The 18295-nt window shown below is 45.0% G+C and overlaps 1 protein-coding gene across 3 annotated transcripts in view; it reads right to left on the bottom strand.

Moving 5' to 3' along the window:
* Window positions 1-18295, bottom strand: part of MDGA1 (MAM domain containing glycosylphosphatidylinositol anchor 1) — a 206810-nt gene that overhangs the window by 132168 nt on the left and 56347 nt on the right. For all 3 annotated transcript variants that reach the window (XM_034764818.1, XM_034764819.1, XM_034764820.1), the window contains exons 3-4: window positions 8041-8180; window positions 148-322 (exon numbers count right to left, since the gene is read on the bottom strand). In XM_034764818.1, the coding sequence (XP_034620709.1) occupies window positions 148-322; window positions 8041-8180 (315 nt within the window). The remainder of the gene's footprint in view (window positions 1-147; window positions 323-8040; window positions 8181-18295) is intronic.

Below are 18295 nucleotides of genomic sequence, written 5' to 3'. Positions count from 1 at the left end.
GGGGGAAGTGAGTTCTGGAGGTACCACTTTGGTCCCTTTGGGGGTGAGCATGGTTCTAGGTTCATGTAGAGTCCTGCTGGCCATGCAGTTAGTTATAGACACACAATAGAGCTGTGGGATGCTCTGGGCTGCCGCTAAACGACTTACACTGCACATCTACTCGAATGGACTTGATGGCAGGGACCCCAACCCCATTCTCTGCTTTACAGTAATAGCGGCCTCCCTGCAGCCTCTGGATCTTCTCAATCCGAAGGGTCTCGTTAAACACCGATGTCTCCTGGAATTTGTCCGAGGCACTGCCAGCAGTTTTGGTCCACCTCACCTGCAGGGGAATAGGAGAGGGAGGGAGGCAAACACAGCAAAAGGCCACACGGATGAACTCAGAGCTGTTGACACAGTTCTAAGACCTCAGATTACAGCAGCACTCACCTTTGTGCCCCTCATCTGAGAAGAGCAAAACACAGAATCAGGCACAGCCATGTTCACTGGAGCCTAGGCAGGTTTAGCAGCTGATCCCAAAATGTCCCTGCCAAATGGCTGCACCTGCCCATCCCCAACCCACTAGTGCCCCGCAGTGACCCCCAAATGTAACAGCTCCTCCCATCTTGCTGTGTGTTCCCCTGCCATTAAACTCCCTCTTCTATTCTCAAACATGCATTACATTTGCTCACTCCTGATCAGTTCAATTAGCCAGCACAAAATCTTTGCCAAACCCGGTTTGCTTAGTGCTGGCACACACAGGGCTTTCCGTGCCGATCCTTGGAGGGCAGAAGCTGGCTAGCAAGCCAAGCATACATGGCCAGGAGGTGCGGGGCCTTGCAGGCAACTAGCTCATGGCTACAAAGCAATCACCACCTCTTCACTTGGTGCCTTTTCATCATTCTCCAGGCAATGGAGAACAAATAAACACACAGAACATATAGCAAATCTCCAGAACACAAAGACCTCGTAGTTATGGGGGACTTTCACTACCCAGACATCCCTTGGAAAAGTAATACAGCAGAACACATTTCCAGTAACTTTTTGGAATGTACTGGGGACAACTGTTTGTTTCAGAAAATGGAGGAAGTAACCAGGGGGACAGACAATTTAGACTTGATGCACTCTAACAGGGAAAAATTGGTTGCGAACTGATTACATGATTCTAACAAAAGAAAGGAGTGAACAAAACAATGGACTTCAAAAAAGCAAATTTTAACAAACTCGAAGAACTGGTAAGTAAGGTCCCATGGGCAGAAAATCTAAGGGATAAAGGAATTCAGGAGAGCTGGCAGTTTCTCAAGGAGACAATATTAAAAGGCACAACTGCAAGCTATTCTGATGCAAAGGAAAGATGAGAAGAATAGTAGAAGGCCAATATGGCTCCATCAGAAGCTCTTTAATTACCTGAAAAATCATAAAGGAATCCTACAAAAAGTGGAAACATAGATGAATTGCTAAGGAGGAGTGCAAAAGGACAAAATCAGAAAGGCTAAAGGGCTTGTCTACGCTTGAAACACTGCAACTGTGTCACTGTAACAGCAATGCTGTTTAAGCACTTCTGTGCGGACACTACCTAATTCTTCCATCGAACTATCACTGTCTACACTGGGGTTAGGTCATATTAACTATGTAGTTCATGAGTGTGGATTTTTCACACCCCCTAGCTGGGTCATCCTAACTTTTTAGTGCAGACCAGGCCTCAGGCACAAAATGAGTTACACCTGGCAAGGGACATAAAAGGCAATATGAAGAGGTTCTTTAAATAGATTAAAAGCAAGAGAAAGACTAAGGCCTGGTCTACATTACAGGGTTAGGTCGAATTTAGCCGCGTTAGGTCGATTTAAAAATGAATGCACCCCCACAACCAACCCCATTCCATCGACCTAAAGGGCTCTTAAAATTGACTTCTGTACTCCTCCCCAGCGAGGGGAGTAGCGCTAAAATCGACTTTGCTGGGTCAAATTTGGGGCAGTGCGGATGCAAATCGACGGTATTGGCCTCCGGGAGCTATCCCAGAGTGCTCCATTGTGACCACTCTGGACAGCACTTTGAACTCTGATGCACTAGCCAGGTACACAGTAAAAGCCCTGGGAACTTTTGAATTTCATTTCCTGTTTGGTCAGCGTGGCGAACTCAGCAGCACAGGTGACCATGCAGTCTCCCCAGAATCGTAGAGCATAGAATGTTTCTACGCTCCCCCTATCATCTCCATCCCTGAAGTTATCACAGCTTAGAAGGCGGAAAAAAAAAAAACGCACTCGTGATGACATGTTTGCCAAGCTCATGCAGTCCTCCCGCACTGATAGGGCACAGCTTAATGCATGGAGGCATTCAGTGGCAGAGGCCAGGAAATAATTAAGTGAGCGCGAAGAGCGGAGGCAGAACGTGATGCTGAGGCTAATGGGGGAGCAAATGGACATGATGAAGCGTCTGTTGGAGCTGCAGGAAAGCCAACAAGAGCACAGACCCCCGCTGCATCCACTGTATAACCGCCTACCCTCCTCCCCATGTTCCATAGCCTCCTCACCCAGATGCCCAAGAACGCGGGGGGGAGGCTTCGGGCACCCAGCCAGTGCACTCCAGAGGATGGCCCAAGCAACAGAAGGCTGGCATTCAAACAGTTTTGATTTGTAGTGTGGCTACAATAAGCAATGTGGCCTTGTCCTTCCCTCCTCCCCCACCCCACCCAGGCTACCTTGTCCATTCTCTCTTTTTTTTTTTTTAATTAAGAAAGAAAGAATGCATAGTTTCAAAACAATAGTTACTTTATTTCGAAGTGGGGGGTTGGCTTACAGGGAATTAAAATCAACAAAGGGAGCGGGTTTGCATCAAGGAGAAACACAAACAACTGTCACACCGAAGCCTGGCCAGTCATGAAACTGGTTTTCAAAGCTTCTCTGATGCGCAGCACGCCTTGCTGTGCTCTTCTAATTGCCCTGGTGTCTGGTACGAAATGATTGTCTGCCATTGCTTTCACGGAGGGAGGGGTGACTGATGACATGTACCCAAAACCACCCACAATAATGTTTTTGCCGCATCAGGCATTGGGAGCTCAACCCAGAATTCCAGTGGGCGGCGGAGACTGCAGGAACCGTGGGATAGCTACCCACAGTGCACCACTCCGTAAGTCGATGCTAGCCATGGTAGTTAGGACGTACTCCGCCAACCTAATGCACTTAGTGTGGACATATGCAATCGACTGTATAAAATCGACTTCTATAAAATCGACTTTATTTCGTAGTGTAGACATACCCTAAGGAAAGTGTAGGTCCTCTATTTATCTGGGAAGATGTGCTAACAACTTATTACATCAAGAAGGCTGAGATGTTTAATGCCTATTTTGCTTCAGTCTTCACTAACGGTGACCAGATACTCTATACAATTAAATATTAACAACAAGGGGAAAGGAACATAAGGCAAAACAGGGAAAGAACAGGTTAAAGAATATCAGGACAAGTTAGAAGTACTGTATTCAAGTCAACAGGGCCTGATGAAATTCATCCTAAGGTATTTAAGGAACTAGTTGAAGTAATCTCAGAACTGTTAGCAATGATTTTCAAGAATTCATCAGGGATGAGTGAATCCCAGAAGACTGGAGAAAAGCAAACATAGTTACCCATCTTTAAAAAGAGGAACTAAGAGGACCGGGGCATTATGGACTAGTCAGCCTAACATCTATACCTGGAAATTTACTGGAACAAATTATTAAACAATCAATTTGTAAGCACCTCGAGGATAATAGGGTTATAAGCAATAGCTATGTCAAGAACAAATCATGCCAAACCAGCTTGATTTCCTTCTTTGACAGGGTTACTGGCATAGTGGTTGGGGGAAAGCAGTAGACATGGTATATCTTGAGTTTAGTAAGGCTTTTGATGCAGTCCCACATGACATTCTGATAAGCAATGTAGGGAAATGTTGTCTAGATGAAACTAATATAAGGCAGGTGCACTGCTGATTGGAAGATCATACTCAAAGAGTAGTTATCAATGGTTTTCTGTCAAACTGGGAGAGTGTATCTACCGGGGTTCCGCAGGGGTCAGTCTTGATCCAAATACTATTCAATATTTTCATTAAATGACTTGAATAATGGAGTGGAGAGTATGCTTATAAAATTTGAGGATGACACAAAGTGGGGAGGGATTGCAAGCACTTTGGAGGACAGGATTAGAATTTAAAATGAGCTTGACAAATTAGAGAATTGGTCAGAATTCAACAAGATGAAACTCAGAAAAGATAAGTACAAAGTACTACACCTAAGAAGGAAAAAGAATCAAAAGCACAACTACAAAATGGGGAGTAGCTGACTACGCAGCAGTACTGCCAAAAAGGGGTTATTGTGGATCACAGATTGAATAGATGAGTTAACAATGTGATGCAGTTGAGAAAAAGGCTAAATATTTTGAGATGTATTAACAGGAGTGTCATATGGAAGACATGGGAGGTAATTATTTCACTCTCCTTGGCACTGGTGGGGCCTGGAGTACTGTGCCTATTCTGTGCGCCATACTCTAGGAAAGGGTGAGGAAAAATTGGAAAGAGTCCACAGGAGAGCAAAAAAAATTATTAATAACTATAGAAAACTTGACCTCCGAGGAAGGTTAAAAAACTGGGCATGTTTAGTCTTGGGACGACATGACTGCTGGGGGATCTGATAACTGTCTTCAAACGTATTAAGGGCTTTTGTAAAGAGGACAGTAATCAATTGTTCTGCATGTCTACTGAAGGTAGGACAAGAAGTAATGGGCTTAATCTGCAGCCTGAGAGATTTAGGTTAGATACTAGGAAAAGTTTTCTAACTATAAGGGTAGTTAAGTGCTGGAATAGGCTTCCAAGGGAGGTTGTGGAATCCCCAACATTAGACGTTTTTAAGAACAGGTTGGACAAACACCTGTCAGGGATGTTCTAGGTTTACCTGTTCCTGCCTCAGCAGCACAGGGGGCTGGACTTGATGCTGTCTCGAGATCCCTTCCAACCTTACATTTCTGTGATTCTATGAATGGGGATATTCATCTGTTTGGCTTCCAAAGTGAGAAATGCAGCTACTCCTGTTAGCCTGTTGTCTCCCTCTCTGGAGGGGGCCCCACCAGGGTTATTTTTGTAAGTCTCTCTTTTGTCGTAAACACACTTTAATAAAAGAAAAAGAGCCCTTCAGAATTCAAACTAGTTTGAACACCACCTGCAGATTTGTAGATCATTTCACAAGTTAACTGGGGGGCTGGAGAAACATGCCCCTAGAGACTGAAGTCCTATCTGTATAACCCATAAAATGTACGGCACAGGCAGCAGCGGTGCAAGCTTCCCCCTACCCCAACCCAGAGAGCATGAAAGGAGATCACTGCTCATGGCCCATTTGTTCATTGGCCTCTCAGTCTCCTTTGTTGGCTGCCTCTGCTCTCAGGGTATGTCTACACTGCAGTCAGAGGTGTGACTGTAGCACTTGTACACATACCTGAGTCAGCTTTGATCTAGCTAGCTAGAACAACAATAGTGGTGAAGGCATGGCAGCACACTCTGTACAAGCCCACCCAGGACTCCAGGTATGTACCTCAGTGGCTAGCCTGAGCTGCCACTCATGCTGTTGCAGATTCATTCCTATTGCTTTTCAAGCTAGCTAGGGTATGTCTACACATGGCACAGTCACCCCTTTGACCAGGGGAGCTGGAACAATTTGTATAGTGGGGGTGCTGAGAGCCATTGAACCAAATTGTAAACCCTGTATATGATGGAAACCACTTCAAGCCACTGGGTGCGGCACCACCCCCAGCACCTATGCCTTTGACTGCAATACAGACATCCCCAAAGCACCAGTTGCTATGGTGGCTTCCGGCAATCTGGACACCTATCCCGAAGCAGCTGGGTTGAGATCCACCAGGTCATTTTGCACTGAACACAAAGCAGATGGTAAAAGGACGTTCATTCACTACTGACCTCATGCTAGACAGAGCTGCTGCAGGGGCGTGGGCACCTTGGTCCATGCCCAACGCCAGTTGACATGGGGCTGAACTGGAGCCATTGCTCTAAAGATGGCAGGATTCTACAGCCCACTCCCCTGCTGGGCAGATTTTGCTCAGCTAATGGCCGTCTGTGATGGATTTATTTAGCCTTGGTAGGTTATGATGAGATCGGTTTAGGGCTCCAAATCTCAGAGTCTCTTGTTTGCACAGCCGCTTCAGTCAGCTCTTTAATCTTTCCCCAGCCTTTTCATTTCAACCTCGTTTAAATATTTGGGCTACACGTTAAAGCTTTAGAGAGTAACTGGAGGAAAGGGAGGGAAAAGATTAGACAAAGGCTAAGAGAAGAGCTTTGATTTGGAGGAGTGGGGGAAGGTGCGGAGAGCATGCATGGGAGTGTGGTTAAGAGAGAGAAGGGATGTGGCAGATGGGCAAAGTAGAGAAGGAAGAGAGAAGAGGCAGGGAGAGAAGGGAAGATGGGGAGAGACGGGATTGAGCATAGCTCCGTGTGAGCCAGTGTTCCATGTCTGAGGCCCTCTTTGGACATACACACCAGTGTCCCATGTGCACACCTGGGCTCTGCATGTGCTAGTGTTACACATAAACAAACAGGTTCTGGGGATGCCACAGCTTCTTGTGCAGCAGCGTTCTGTATGCACCAATGGTACATCAATGTTCTCTAGTCCTGCCAGGCTCAGAGCGCCCATGAGCTGCACATAGCCTGCATGCTCTGCATGCTCCCAGGCAGCATGGGCATCAGTTCTCTCTATTCTGCATACCCAGGATCTGCCCACTGTGCACAGGATCAGTGTGCCCACGTGCCTAGGCTAGGTGATCCTCCATAAGGACACAGGAGAGGCTGTTGAGCGTCCCGGCTGCCCAACATCCTGGCTCAGACTGTCACCATCTTTTTGTTTTTTAAAAGACATTTTGTTGGCTAATTCTAACTTGAATTTTCTGGCCGAGCTGCTCTCTCCCCTTTGTCATTTCCTACCAGCCAAGGCCCAAGAGAGAAGTAGCACCTGGTCAGTTAGTGCATGGAAGGGGTGACTGGCACACACAGAACTACAGCTTATCAGCATCAGTGCCTACGGCTGGCAAGGCTGCTGCAGGGGCAGCAAGAACCGCTGAGCTTCTCACCAACCCTCTTATAACCCTCCCCTGGAGAGCTTCCTTCACAGTGTAACTCACTCCCCAGGGTTTATTCTGGCCCTGAAGGCCCAAGTTTAGCCACAGTTTTACCCATGCTCTGGGGTCATTTACACACATCAGCTGCTATGTAAGAATTTCCCTGCAGTCCTCTCACCTCTACGGCATGGGTCTGAATCCAGTTTTGGACAGTAGCAATCAAAAATTACCACCACTGGCAGCAGCTTGGTGTCCACTGTATGAAATGAGTTGATGGGTCCCAGTCCAGGTCATCATGGACAAATGTCCAAATCAGAAAAATGCCCCCTCCCCCAATGTTCCCCTAACTGAGCGATCCCCTTTGCTGGCCTGGTCCGAGAGCCCAAGGCTGCAAAGGCCATAGAGGTTCGACTCCGCTCTTACGTTGGTGAGGTGTGAAGGGGAAGCTTGCACTACCCCTGTCCAAGCGGTGCCTGTCCTGTGGAAAGAGGATTGGAGTCTCTAGTGTTACCTACACAGGCCTGAATTCAACACAGCCCATGTTTTTAGTTCATTCTGGCCCATTAGAATGATAGATGCTCTGGAGAGAGCCTTGTGCTACCAATATACAGCACACAGGCAGAACTGGGCAATAGTTCACTCCCAAAACACAGTTCCCACTAGTACTCGGGGGAATCTCCATATGCTGTACTGTGGTAGGACTTCTAGCCTCGTTGTAAGCCGCAGCCCTAGCTCCAGAGAACACTCACTCATCCAGTGTCTCTGCTCCTCAGCCTTTTCTTTTGTTGCAGCTGCTGCCCAGGAAGCCAGGGGAGAAAGAGAGGAGAGGAACCTACCTCCAAAAAGGTAGAAGAGTGAAGGTAGTGGGGAAAGGTGTCCTCCAACCACCCCCAATGTCTCCTCTATGAGACAAGATTAGAGTGAACCCAACAGAGAAGCACAGGGATGCGGGTGACTGGCATTACAGAAAGGTTACCTGTGGCCGTGGGTGTCCCGTGACCAGACACTGCAGGACCAGGGTGTTGCCCTCCCGGATAGTGTACACTCGTTCACTGATGTTATCTTCCTTCACAACACAGGCCTGCCCCGCATGGATGATCTGGGCCTGAGCTGGAGCTGGGGAAGAGAGTACTAATTAGAAAAGGGAATGCCAGCAACGTATAGGTGGAATCCAAGTCCTCACAAAGCTGTTGGAATTGCCACACCTCACCCCGGGAGCAATGCAGCCTCTGCTGGGCTGCAGAAGGTGAAAGCAAGACTGATCTCAATACTGGAGAGGCAAGGGCATCATTGCTCTGAAAACTGGGGAATTTCCTCCCTTCCCTGGCATCAGTGAATTTAATCTGGGGGAAAGAACCTGGGATTAGCAGCTCTGGAGACTGAAGACTAGAGTACACTGAGAGATAGTGTAAGCTAGTAATCAATAGGAGCCAGGAACTTCTGAACTCTATTCCTAGCTCTGAGAAGGAGTGTTGTCTGGGACTGGCTGTGTGACCTGGTCAAATCAGGAGTGCTCTGTGCCTGTAGAAGAGGGATTATGATTGTGATTTACCTTGCAGTGGGGTTATGAGAGTTCATCAGCCAGTCACTCCAAAGGGCTCTGCAGAGCTGTATAAGCACTGGCTATTAGTACTTATCCCCAGAACAGGTTACAGCACAGGCCACGGTAGATACAAGTCTCCCCCATGCTGTCACATCAATATGCTTCAGCCCTGTGCTAGAGGGATCCTCCTCTAGGGGTGAGAGAGGACTTCCTTCTCTATGGTTCCTTAAACCCCTGAGATTTCTGCTGAGACTCCAACAAGGGCCAATTTGTGGCCACACTAGGAACTGAACCGAGACCACCAACACTTTTCACGGAGGCCAATGCAGCAGCATCCGAAAGGAAAGATTTTTGATTCCCCCACCAAGAGGGAAGTGAAGGTGAAAGGCTCCATATCCCATTACCAATTCCTTAAACCAACCAATGTCTCACCTCAAACCCTACTAGTCAGACCTGATCAACAGGAATAGGAGCCGTTTCTACAAGTAGTAAGGGGGAATATATAAAAAGATCTGGCTTCAGAGGACCTGCATCAACAATCGTCCAGTCCATATGTTGAGAGCGCTCATGATCACTGCAGCAGCTGGGGAGTGTTGTATGTGACTGTGCGCATCCCCAAGGGACACCCGTGCTTGGCCAGGGAGAAAACTGCAGCCTAACTTTAAGGAATGGATAAACCTGCAGATGTTACTAGTTCAGGGCATATGTCTCCCTCTTGCTGCAGCACTTCCATGTGAATTCAGCTCCTCAGCCCTAACACCCCCAGTGTAATTCAATACAGGACAACTTTGAGAGGGAAATGAAGAAAAGGCTTAAAGCAAAGAGTTTGATAAAAACTCTCCAAACCGAGCACAGGGTTTGCAAGGAAACCGCGTTACGCAGGCAGAGTTAAAAACCAGCTTTGGCACAAAGTTTGCTGAGGTGCAGGGACTTTTGGAGTAAGCCACGGATCCCATCACCAGGCAGCCACCAGGGATGAAAAATCAAAATATTGTTAGCACTGCTTTGTGCAGCTCTAACCAGTCAGCTCTGTATTCACTAGCCGCATAGGCCCAGACCAGGCTGAGCTTGGACAGTGGAAAAGGGGGTTTGCAGTTGTGTTACTCAGACCAAAGCCCTGATCCTCAGTTGGTGTAAATTGGGGCAGCTCCATTGTCATTAGCCAAACTAGGCTAATTTAAAATAGAGGGGGCTCTCACCCCCAAATGGGAAGGAGGGTTGCATTTCAATGACTGGTTACCCTGTTCCAACAGGTGACCATTTATAAAACACATCAAAGATGCAGGCTGTAGTGCTGCACAGGGTCTGTGTGTTAGGTGATCACGCCCCCTCTCTCACCTTGTCTCCTCTCTCCTTCCAGTTCAATACATGGATAAGTATTGTCCATACAACTGTGAGCTAATAGAATCAATACATTTATTGGAATGATATTATAGCAAATATATGGCCGCTCATCTCTGCTGCTCCTTCCCTCTCCTGCCTATAGCGTCTGGAGAGATCTTCTGGGATAGCTCTCACAGGAGTCTTATCATTAAAAACTAAAACACTGAAACCAAGACACAAAGCTACATTGATATGACTGAGCAGATGAGAGACTTGCCTTTCCCGAGAGGATGGGGGATTATTATTCACTAACTGTGTCAGGAGAGGGGAGAAAGTGGAAGCACTTTAAGGAACAGAAAGGGCTTGGTAGCACCATGGCTAGTGAGGGGTGAGGGGGCAAGAGGAGGTGGTGCAGTCTTCTCATACACAACTCTGCCATGTCCCCTCAGTGCTGACCTGAAGTCCTTTGCTCTGCTCTTCCAGTCCTGGGCTCCCAGCCCCAGCCCCAGATAGGGTGACCAGACAGCACAGGTGAAAAATCGGGACAGAGGGTGGGGGGGTAATAGGAGCCTATATAAGAAAAAGACCCAAAAATTGGGACTGTCCCAATAAAATTGGGACATCTGGTCACCCTAGCCCCAGACCTGCCAGGGCACCTCAATCCTGGCTCTGCAGCACCGACTATCAGTCATGCTGATTGCGCCCAATTCTGGATTTGGGAGGAATCTCCACTGTGGATTAAAACAGAGACACACACCCCCACCCCAATCTTACCCTGAGTTCTCTCCTTGAAGCTGGGCTGCCTGCATTCCAACAGACCCTTCCTGTCTCAGAGTGCTTTAGCTTGTGGTAACAGCTCAGCTTCTGTCGCTTTAACTTAAATGTTTCCCTAAATTCCTCTGTGCACCCTGCTTACTGTACAGTCCAGCTCGCTTTAGATCTTCTAATTTCGGTGGCTGTCTTCCTTCTGGTCAATGCCCCACTGAAGTCTCTGCTTTTTTTGCTCCTCTCCTCTGATTAACCATTTCCTGCCTGCCAGCGCTATCTCCAAGACAGTCCCTATAGGCTAGACTACATGGAGGATTTTATCAGCACAGTTATACCGGTATAACTCCCCACGTAGACACACTTATTCTGGAATAAAAGTGCCTTTTTCAGTTTAGTTGATGTTGCTCTGGAAGTGGTATAAGCTAAATCAGAAAAAGGCACTCGTATTCTGGAACAGAATGCCCACAGGGGAGTTATATAGTGGTATAATTATGCTGGTACATTTCCATGTGTACACGGTCCCTAAGACATGTTCCCTGTCCTGTCTTGCTCTGCCGCTCCACAGAGCTCTCTCTAGTCCAGTGGATTTCCATAGAGCTCAGAAGCAAGACTATATTTCTAGCTTTATTGGTAAGTATCAGTAACTTGGTTGAGCCCAGGGGTGCTGGCGCTGGGGGCCCTGGTTCTCCCACTTTTTACCAGCCATAAGGAAGTGCAACGGGGGTGAGGGGAAGGAGGGGTAGGGCCTCAGGGAGAAGTGGTGGTATGGGAGGGGCACTGTTGAGGCACCAGTGGGCCCCCCCACACACACTGTTAGGAAGCTTCCCCTGCCTGAGCCTTTTTGCAGCAGGACCCCTTCCCCTGATCACAGAGAGAGGCCTTTGGGAGAGTGAACCACTGCTGCTGATCAGTCCTTGTCCAAACAAAGTAGTAGACTCTCTCCTGCAGTAACAGCACTGAGTCTCCAGCAACAACAAGTCATTTCATCTGTCCTCTAAACCCAGTTTGAGCCCAGGTCTCTGAAAGGAGAGTTCAGAAAACCTGCTGTACCATCTGCAGATGGCTTGTGAAAACACTTGGCTACCACGTAATGGGAGTCTGATCAGAGAAAAAAAACTTTGTCATCAGTTAAGTCTTGACTTCAATGAGACAGCAGGGAGATTGCCAAGAGCAAACTCTACTCTCAATGTTTTGCAGGAAAGATATCCTAGTGGTTAGATCACAGAATTAGAAACTGTGAGATCTGGGTTCTGATCTCAACTCTGCTGGGATGTGCTGTATGGTCTTGGGAAAGTCACTTTGTCCCTCTGTAAAATGGTCTGATGAGGATTAATTACATTCGCAGGGTGCTCACATGGAAGGAATATAATTATTTCACATCATCCTGGGTCCCAGGGGGGTTTTAGCACACAGAAAGGTTATAGGTCTCCAGTACAGTAGACAGCATTACCTCCCTCCCCAGGTGGTGGGACTGCATCTGTCACAATAAACAAGGCTTTGTGGAAGCCACTTTCTCCTGGGAGGAACAGGAAGATCAGACTGTGAGGCAAGGGAGTTGGTGCTTGGGACTGAAGCAATCATCTCCATCATTCCCTGTGAGAGTCCCATAAAGCATGAGCCCTGGGGAGACATTTCCCTGTGTTTGGTGGGTTTCCCTAAACCTGGATGCCCCTCTGAGTCTGCAAAACCCAAAGAACCAAACGAGGCAGAAAAGGAAGTGCTCCAATGAGCGCTGGAGGCTGGGGCAGGATTGTGTCCCTAATCTTTTCTCCAAGGCTTTCAGTCCACTTTTCAACGACCGAAGCAAAACTATTTCAGCACTTCCATTCCACTCCCTGACAGAAATCCACTACAGAGAAGCCCAACACAAGGGGCTTTGCTCCAAACAAAGCAAACAGTCCAAGACACTCACAGCCACTTTCAGGGAAAGACACAGCCTTTGAAAACCTACCCATCTCACAGCACATCCTAATATTTCCCACTCTGGAAAGGCCTGACCCACAGGGTGCTTGGCCTCTGCACTGAGATTTCTAACTAGTCTTTCACTTGATATATTTACACATTAAAGTGAAAGGAAATTGGAGAGGATAAAATAACTTTATGCCAGTGCAACGTACTGTACAATGTTATCACCATAATGTGGGAAGCTTATGAGATACCTGCTCTTGAGAGGTCAATCATGTTAATAACAAGTAGCAGAGGAGAGAGAAATGGTCTTGTAGGGAAGGCAGCAGACTGGGATTCAGGAGAGCTGGGTCCCATTCTCTGCTCTGCCACACTGCTTGTGTAACTCCGGGCAAGGGATTTAATCTCTCAGTGCCCTGGTTCTCCAGCTATAAAAAGGGGATGATATGGCTTCCTTATTTCACAAGGAGGGTTGTGGGGATCAATCCATTTACGTTTATGAGGCTCAGATAGTACAACGATGGAGGCAACAGAACAGTGAGGGCTGGGGCAGCGAAAGAAAGACAGCCAGGGTGCACTCAAGGCCGTGTACTACTCATACCACAAAACTTCATGGGAAGAATGCCAAACTTCTTCATATTAGGTCAACATTTTCCCTCCAGACACTATTTCTTGACAGGTCCCTAAAACCAACCTCGGTCAAGTCACATGGAGGAGAGAACCTGCTGGGTCAGCTGGCTGGGGTCCAGACACCGAAGAGACTGAAGTTTTATCCAAGTCCCTCCTCTTGTACCAGACAAGCTAGTGGGGCCCCACAGCTAAGCTCCAAACAGAAATCAGAGCTGGGCCCAAGGACAGCAGTTCTGCCAGCTGTACCAAAAGGGAGCCTCCCCCGGAAGGAGCTTGAAGGAGCTGCTTTGAGGTGGGAGTCTTCTCCTGCTGGGCTGAGCTTATAATAAAGCCAGCTCAGCATGCCAGGAGATGACTCTCAGCTAAGACCTGCTCAGAATGGCTCCTAATGGTTTGGCCCAAGGCCAGGCAACTCCCAGCTGAGAGCAGTTCAGTGCAGTATTAGTTTGGAGTCAGCTCCCCTGGGGCTGCATTTGTCAGGTCTGCTGTGCTCTGAGCGAGACTTACGTTATAAGCTGTTCTTCACAGATTTTACACAAAATCCCCCCAGGCTCTTAGTTACATCAGCCAGGTCAGCAAACGCGACCTGCCCTTTTGTTTTCTCATATCCATGGGCTATTGTTGGGTGCACTTCTCTCTGCAGTCTGCTCCTCAGACCCAGATGTTCAATATTCTTGTTCTAAAAGGATAGAAAAATCCATACGAGCAGCCTTAGCCTCAGGAGCAAGCCTGACAGCAGCAAACCTGCATCCATCCACCCTGGATCAGGCCAGAGAAAATGGCTAGGTCACACACTCCTTTGTCTCTGAGCAGAAGACCACAAGTGTCATCAGCTCAGCTCCTCCGCAGCACGCCGTCCACTCCTAAACATAGATCCCAGGAAAAGTCGGAGGGTGCTTCACGGCAGACTGGGAGGACAACTCATCCTTACACACTGTGCTGCCCTGCCCCCACCTTCGCTGTACCTGTTCTGGGGTTGCCTCCCTGGATAAAGAACTTCAGCCCCAAAAGCTGTTAATTCAGCACCAAAAATCCACACCTCAAGTACAGCTTCCAGTCCCGTCCCCGTCTGGCGTGCAGTGGGTTGTTTTGCTCCTCCCTGCAGCCCCCTGTAGGTTACAGCCTCCTGCTCCTCATTGACACAGTTCACCAGAACTACTCAAGACACCAGTTTTGCCAGTCACGGGACTCTCAATGTACCCGGTGCAATTATAAAGCATCCTCTTTTGCAAGTAGGTCAAACTATGAAGGCAGAGCCCTTTCCCTGCCTTGTTGATCTGACTGGGTCAATCTCCTTGGAGTTATAGCGAACACGGGAGTGGGGAGAGGGCAGTCTTGAACACTCACTTCTAGTCCGATTGGCACCATCTGCTCAAGCCCTGAAGAGCCAGGCAGCTGGCTGCCAATCATATTCTCTCACATCTCCTGTCTCGCACAAGAGGCAGCTAGTGGATGAGATTTGCAGCTGGTGCCAAGAAAGAAGCAGAAAAATCCTAAAATATGTTGCATCAAATGGAGGGTGCAGGGGTTTATTGGAATTAAATTATAAATCATTCAATTTTTCTTGCTGACATAGACTCTGGGTAGCCGATCACAATACTAAGTATCACCATCCTCTCCGGGATGGAATTACAACTGCTCCACTGTGTGTCATAAGCCCTATACTGCTAACAGCTAAGGAAAATTCTCAAGTGGTAGGAGCCTCTGCTTTGACAGCAATAGGCAGAGTCTTACCCCAATTTTGCTATAGAGTTCAGAACAACCACAGAGACCTTTGCACACATGGCACAGTGACATACCCAAAGACCTAGGTAACATGCTGTGGTGTCACTGTGGCTTTAATTATATCTAATTAAAGGGTGTGGGAGAGGAAAGTGAGAAAAGGCGGTTGGTTTTAGGTTAGACTGATACCTACAGAGCATCTTAACTCAACTCAATCAATGTTAACTATGTATCTAATATAGATCTGTTAAATTATTAGCTATGAATTATTATTATTAAGACTAGTGGATTACTTGAACATAAAACAATACATGGTAACAGGAGTGAAAGAAGTGATAAAAAACTGGAAGAAGTTAAAAAAACTGAGATAAGAGTTACTCAGAAGTGAAAACAAATTTGAACAAAATAAGATGGATCAATTAAGAGTTCTCACATTTCTCAAAATGTCAAACAATGCTGCAGAAAAATTGGAAAAGGTTTACACAAGAATTTGATTTATTTTTGAGGGCAATCAGATCTACTCATAAGGAAGATGAGCAAAAGATTGTTATCTTTTTGAATATTGCAGGTACAAAAGCAATTTCATTATCTAATTCATTTGAGCTTAATGTTAGAGAACGAGCCAACTAGGACTTAGTCTTAAAAATATTTGAGGAATACTGTTTATCCAAAAAAAAATGAAATATTTGAAAGATTTCAGTTTCACTCAAGGAATCAAGGGGAGGAAGAGACTTTTGAATAATTTTTAAACGGATCTAAAAGTAAGAAGTCAGACATGTAATTTCCAGAATCTGAATCCATGATAAGGAATCAAATGATGGGTATAAAAAGGTATCTGTGTAACAAAAGAGACAGTTAGAGCCAGATCTAAATCTAGAAAAAACAGCGAGAATTTGCCAAACTGCTGAACTTAATTAACAACGATTGCACATTTTAGAAAGAAAACAAATTGACGTGAATATAGATTTGCTAAGGAAAAGGAAACAAACAAGTCTATAGAGTGTTAAAGTTAAAACATATGAAAGAATGTTCTAGATGTGGTAGGAGGCACTAACCTAGACAATGTCCAGCATATGGTCAGACCTGTCATATCTACAAGAAACAGAATCATTTCACAGAAGTTTGTAAACAGAAAAGTCTGAAAAAGCATAGATATTTACATTTAGTTCAAAATTCAAAAGTATCAGAGAAGACATCAAGTAAGGAATACAGAACTAACATTGCAGATGAAGAAAACTGGTTTCTGGAAATTGTGAAACCAAGTCACTCTGTAAATTACAAGGAGAATTGAGCACTTGCACTATCTTCTAATGGAACATTTATTTTCTATGCAATAGATACAAGTGCACAAGCTACTGTAATTTCAGAAGAAATTATAGGAGGTCTAAAGTAAAACCTGTAGGAAGAACAAATACATATTAATTTACAATCTTTCAGTGGTGAAAAAAATTCAAGCTATGGGTATTAGTGAATTACAGGTCTTAGTTAAAAAATTGAGAAAGCATAAGATTTGTAGTAGTTAAGGGACAAGATATTTCTATTTTAGGTTTAGAAACACGTTTCTCTCTAAATCTAAACGGTAGAACTCAGACTATTCAAAATTCCTAAATACTGGAAATAGAACATCAATTTACAGAACTATTTTTTGGCATTGGTGAATTGGATACAACGTATAAAATAGAGTTAAATGAAACAAAGAAACCAGTTATACATGCAACTAGAAAAATATCCTTAGCTTTAAGAAGTAGGGTACAAAAGGAATTGGAAAGGTCAGGTAATTTAGATATAATTAAAAGAGTGGAAGAGCCAACTGAATGGGTGAATTCATTAGTAATAGTAGAAAAGAAAGATGGATACTTACATTTATATTTAGATCCAGAAGACTTAACTAAGTATGTTAAAAGGGAACATTTTAAAATACCTACCAGGGAAGAAATATTTGGACAAGTGTCAGAAGCAAAATACTTTTCTTCTTTAGATGCTTCAAATGGATTTTGGCAAATATCACTGGAGCAAGAAAGCCAGTTGCTATGTGCATTTAACACACCTTTTTGGACATTACTGTTTTAAAAAGATTACCTTTTGGCTTATGTTCAGCTCCAGACGTATTTCATAGAGCAATAAAAAGATTTTTGAAAACATAGGTAGCACACAAGTATACATAGATGACATAAGAATATGGGAAAGAACTTTAAAAGAGCAGGATATAAGATTAACTAAAGCATTATCTAGAGCAAAAGAAGCAGGATTGAAGCTTAACACAAATAAATGTAAATTTAGCGTGCAAGAATTAATGCTTCTAGGAGACACACTGACTAATCAGGGATTACAGATCGATTCACAAAGAATACAAGCCATTGATAATATCAAAAATATAGATGTACTCAGTCTAAACAACCTCTGACATTTATTCAAGAAAACTTAAGACCTTGGTATAAAGTAGATTTAGATCTATTTGAATATAAAGGATATGTATATGTTATAGTTCTTGATTATTTTTCACAGTTTCCTGAAATATCTATACTAGAAAACACATGTGCCAAACAAGTCATTAATAAAATTAAAATCAATTTTTGCAATGTGTGATATTCCCAATAGGGCAATGACTGCAAATGGACCTCAATTTCATAGTCAAGAGAGTTTAAAAGTTTTGCATAGCATATATTTCAGACACATCAAGTCCACGTTACCCACAATCTAATGGACAAGTTGAAAATGGTGTTAAAATAATAAAAAAGATGACTAATAAAAGCTGAAGAAATCAATACTGATTTAAATTAAATTATAGAACACGGCCATTATGACAAGGTTTAGCACCTGCACAGTTGTTCTGTAACAGGAAATGTAGAAACAGATTACCTATGCTTTTTCAAAAAGGATATAAGGAAAGGAATAAGTATAAATATCAGTCAAGTTTGAATCAAAAGAATTATTATGATAGAGGACTGCATAAACTACCTTATTTGAAACCAAATGATTGAGCACATATCTATAACGGTAGAAATTGGGCTCAGAAAACCACTGTAACAAAAGAGGTAGCACCTCAATCTTATGATGTCATGACTAATAATGGCCAAGCGTATAGATGAAATCGGAGACATTTGCAATTGTTACCTGCAAGATCAGACTTGGCTGAAAGAAAAAAATGATACAGTGCAGCAACAAGAGCAGCAAGAACATGAAAATGACATCATTCCTCTAAGTAATAAGAGCCAGCGGAGATAGAAGTTGGATGGTCATTGGTTCAAGGGAGACCTGATAAATGACTTGTAGAAAGCAGTTAAGATAATTCTGATATACACAGTCAAATAAATTTGTGCTAAAAAATTTAGCAGATGGG

This window comes from Trachemys scripta, chromosome 3 (genome assembly GCF_013100865.1).
Source record: "Trachemys scripta elegans isolate TJP31775 chromosome 3, CAS_Tse_1.0, whole genome shotgun sequence".
NCBI classification, from domain to species: Eukaryota; Metazoa; Chordata; order Testudines; family Emydidae; genus Trachemys; species Trachemys scripta.
This window is presented reverse-complemented; position numbering and strand designations above follow the sequence as displayed.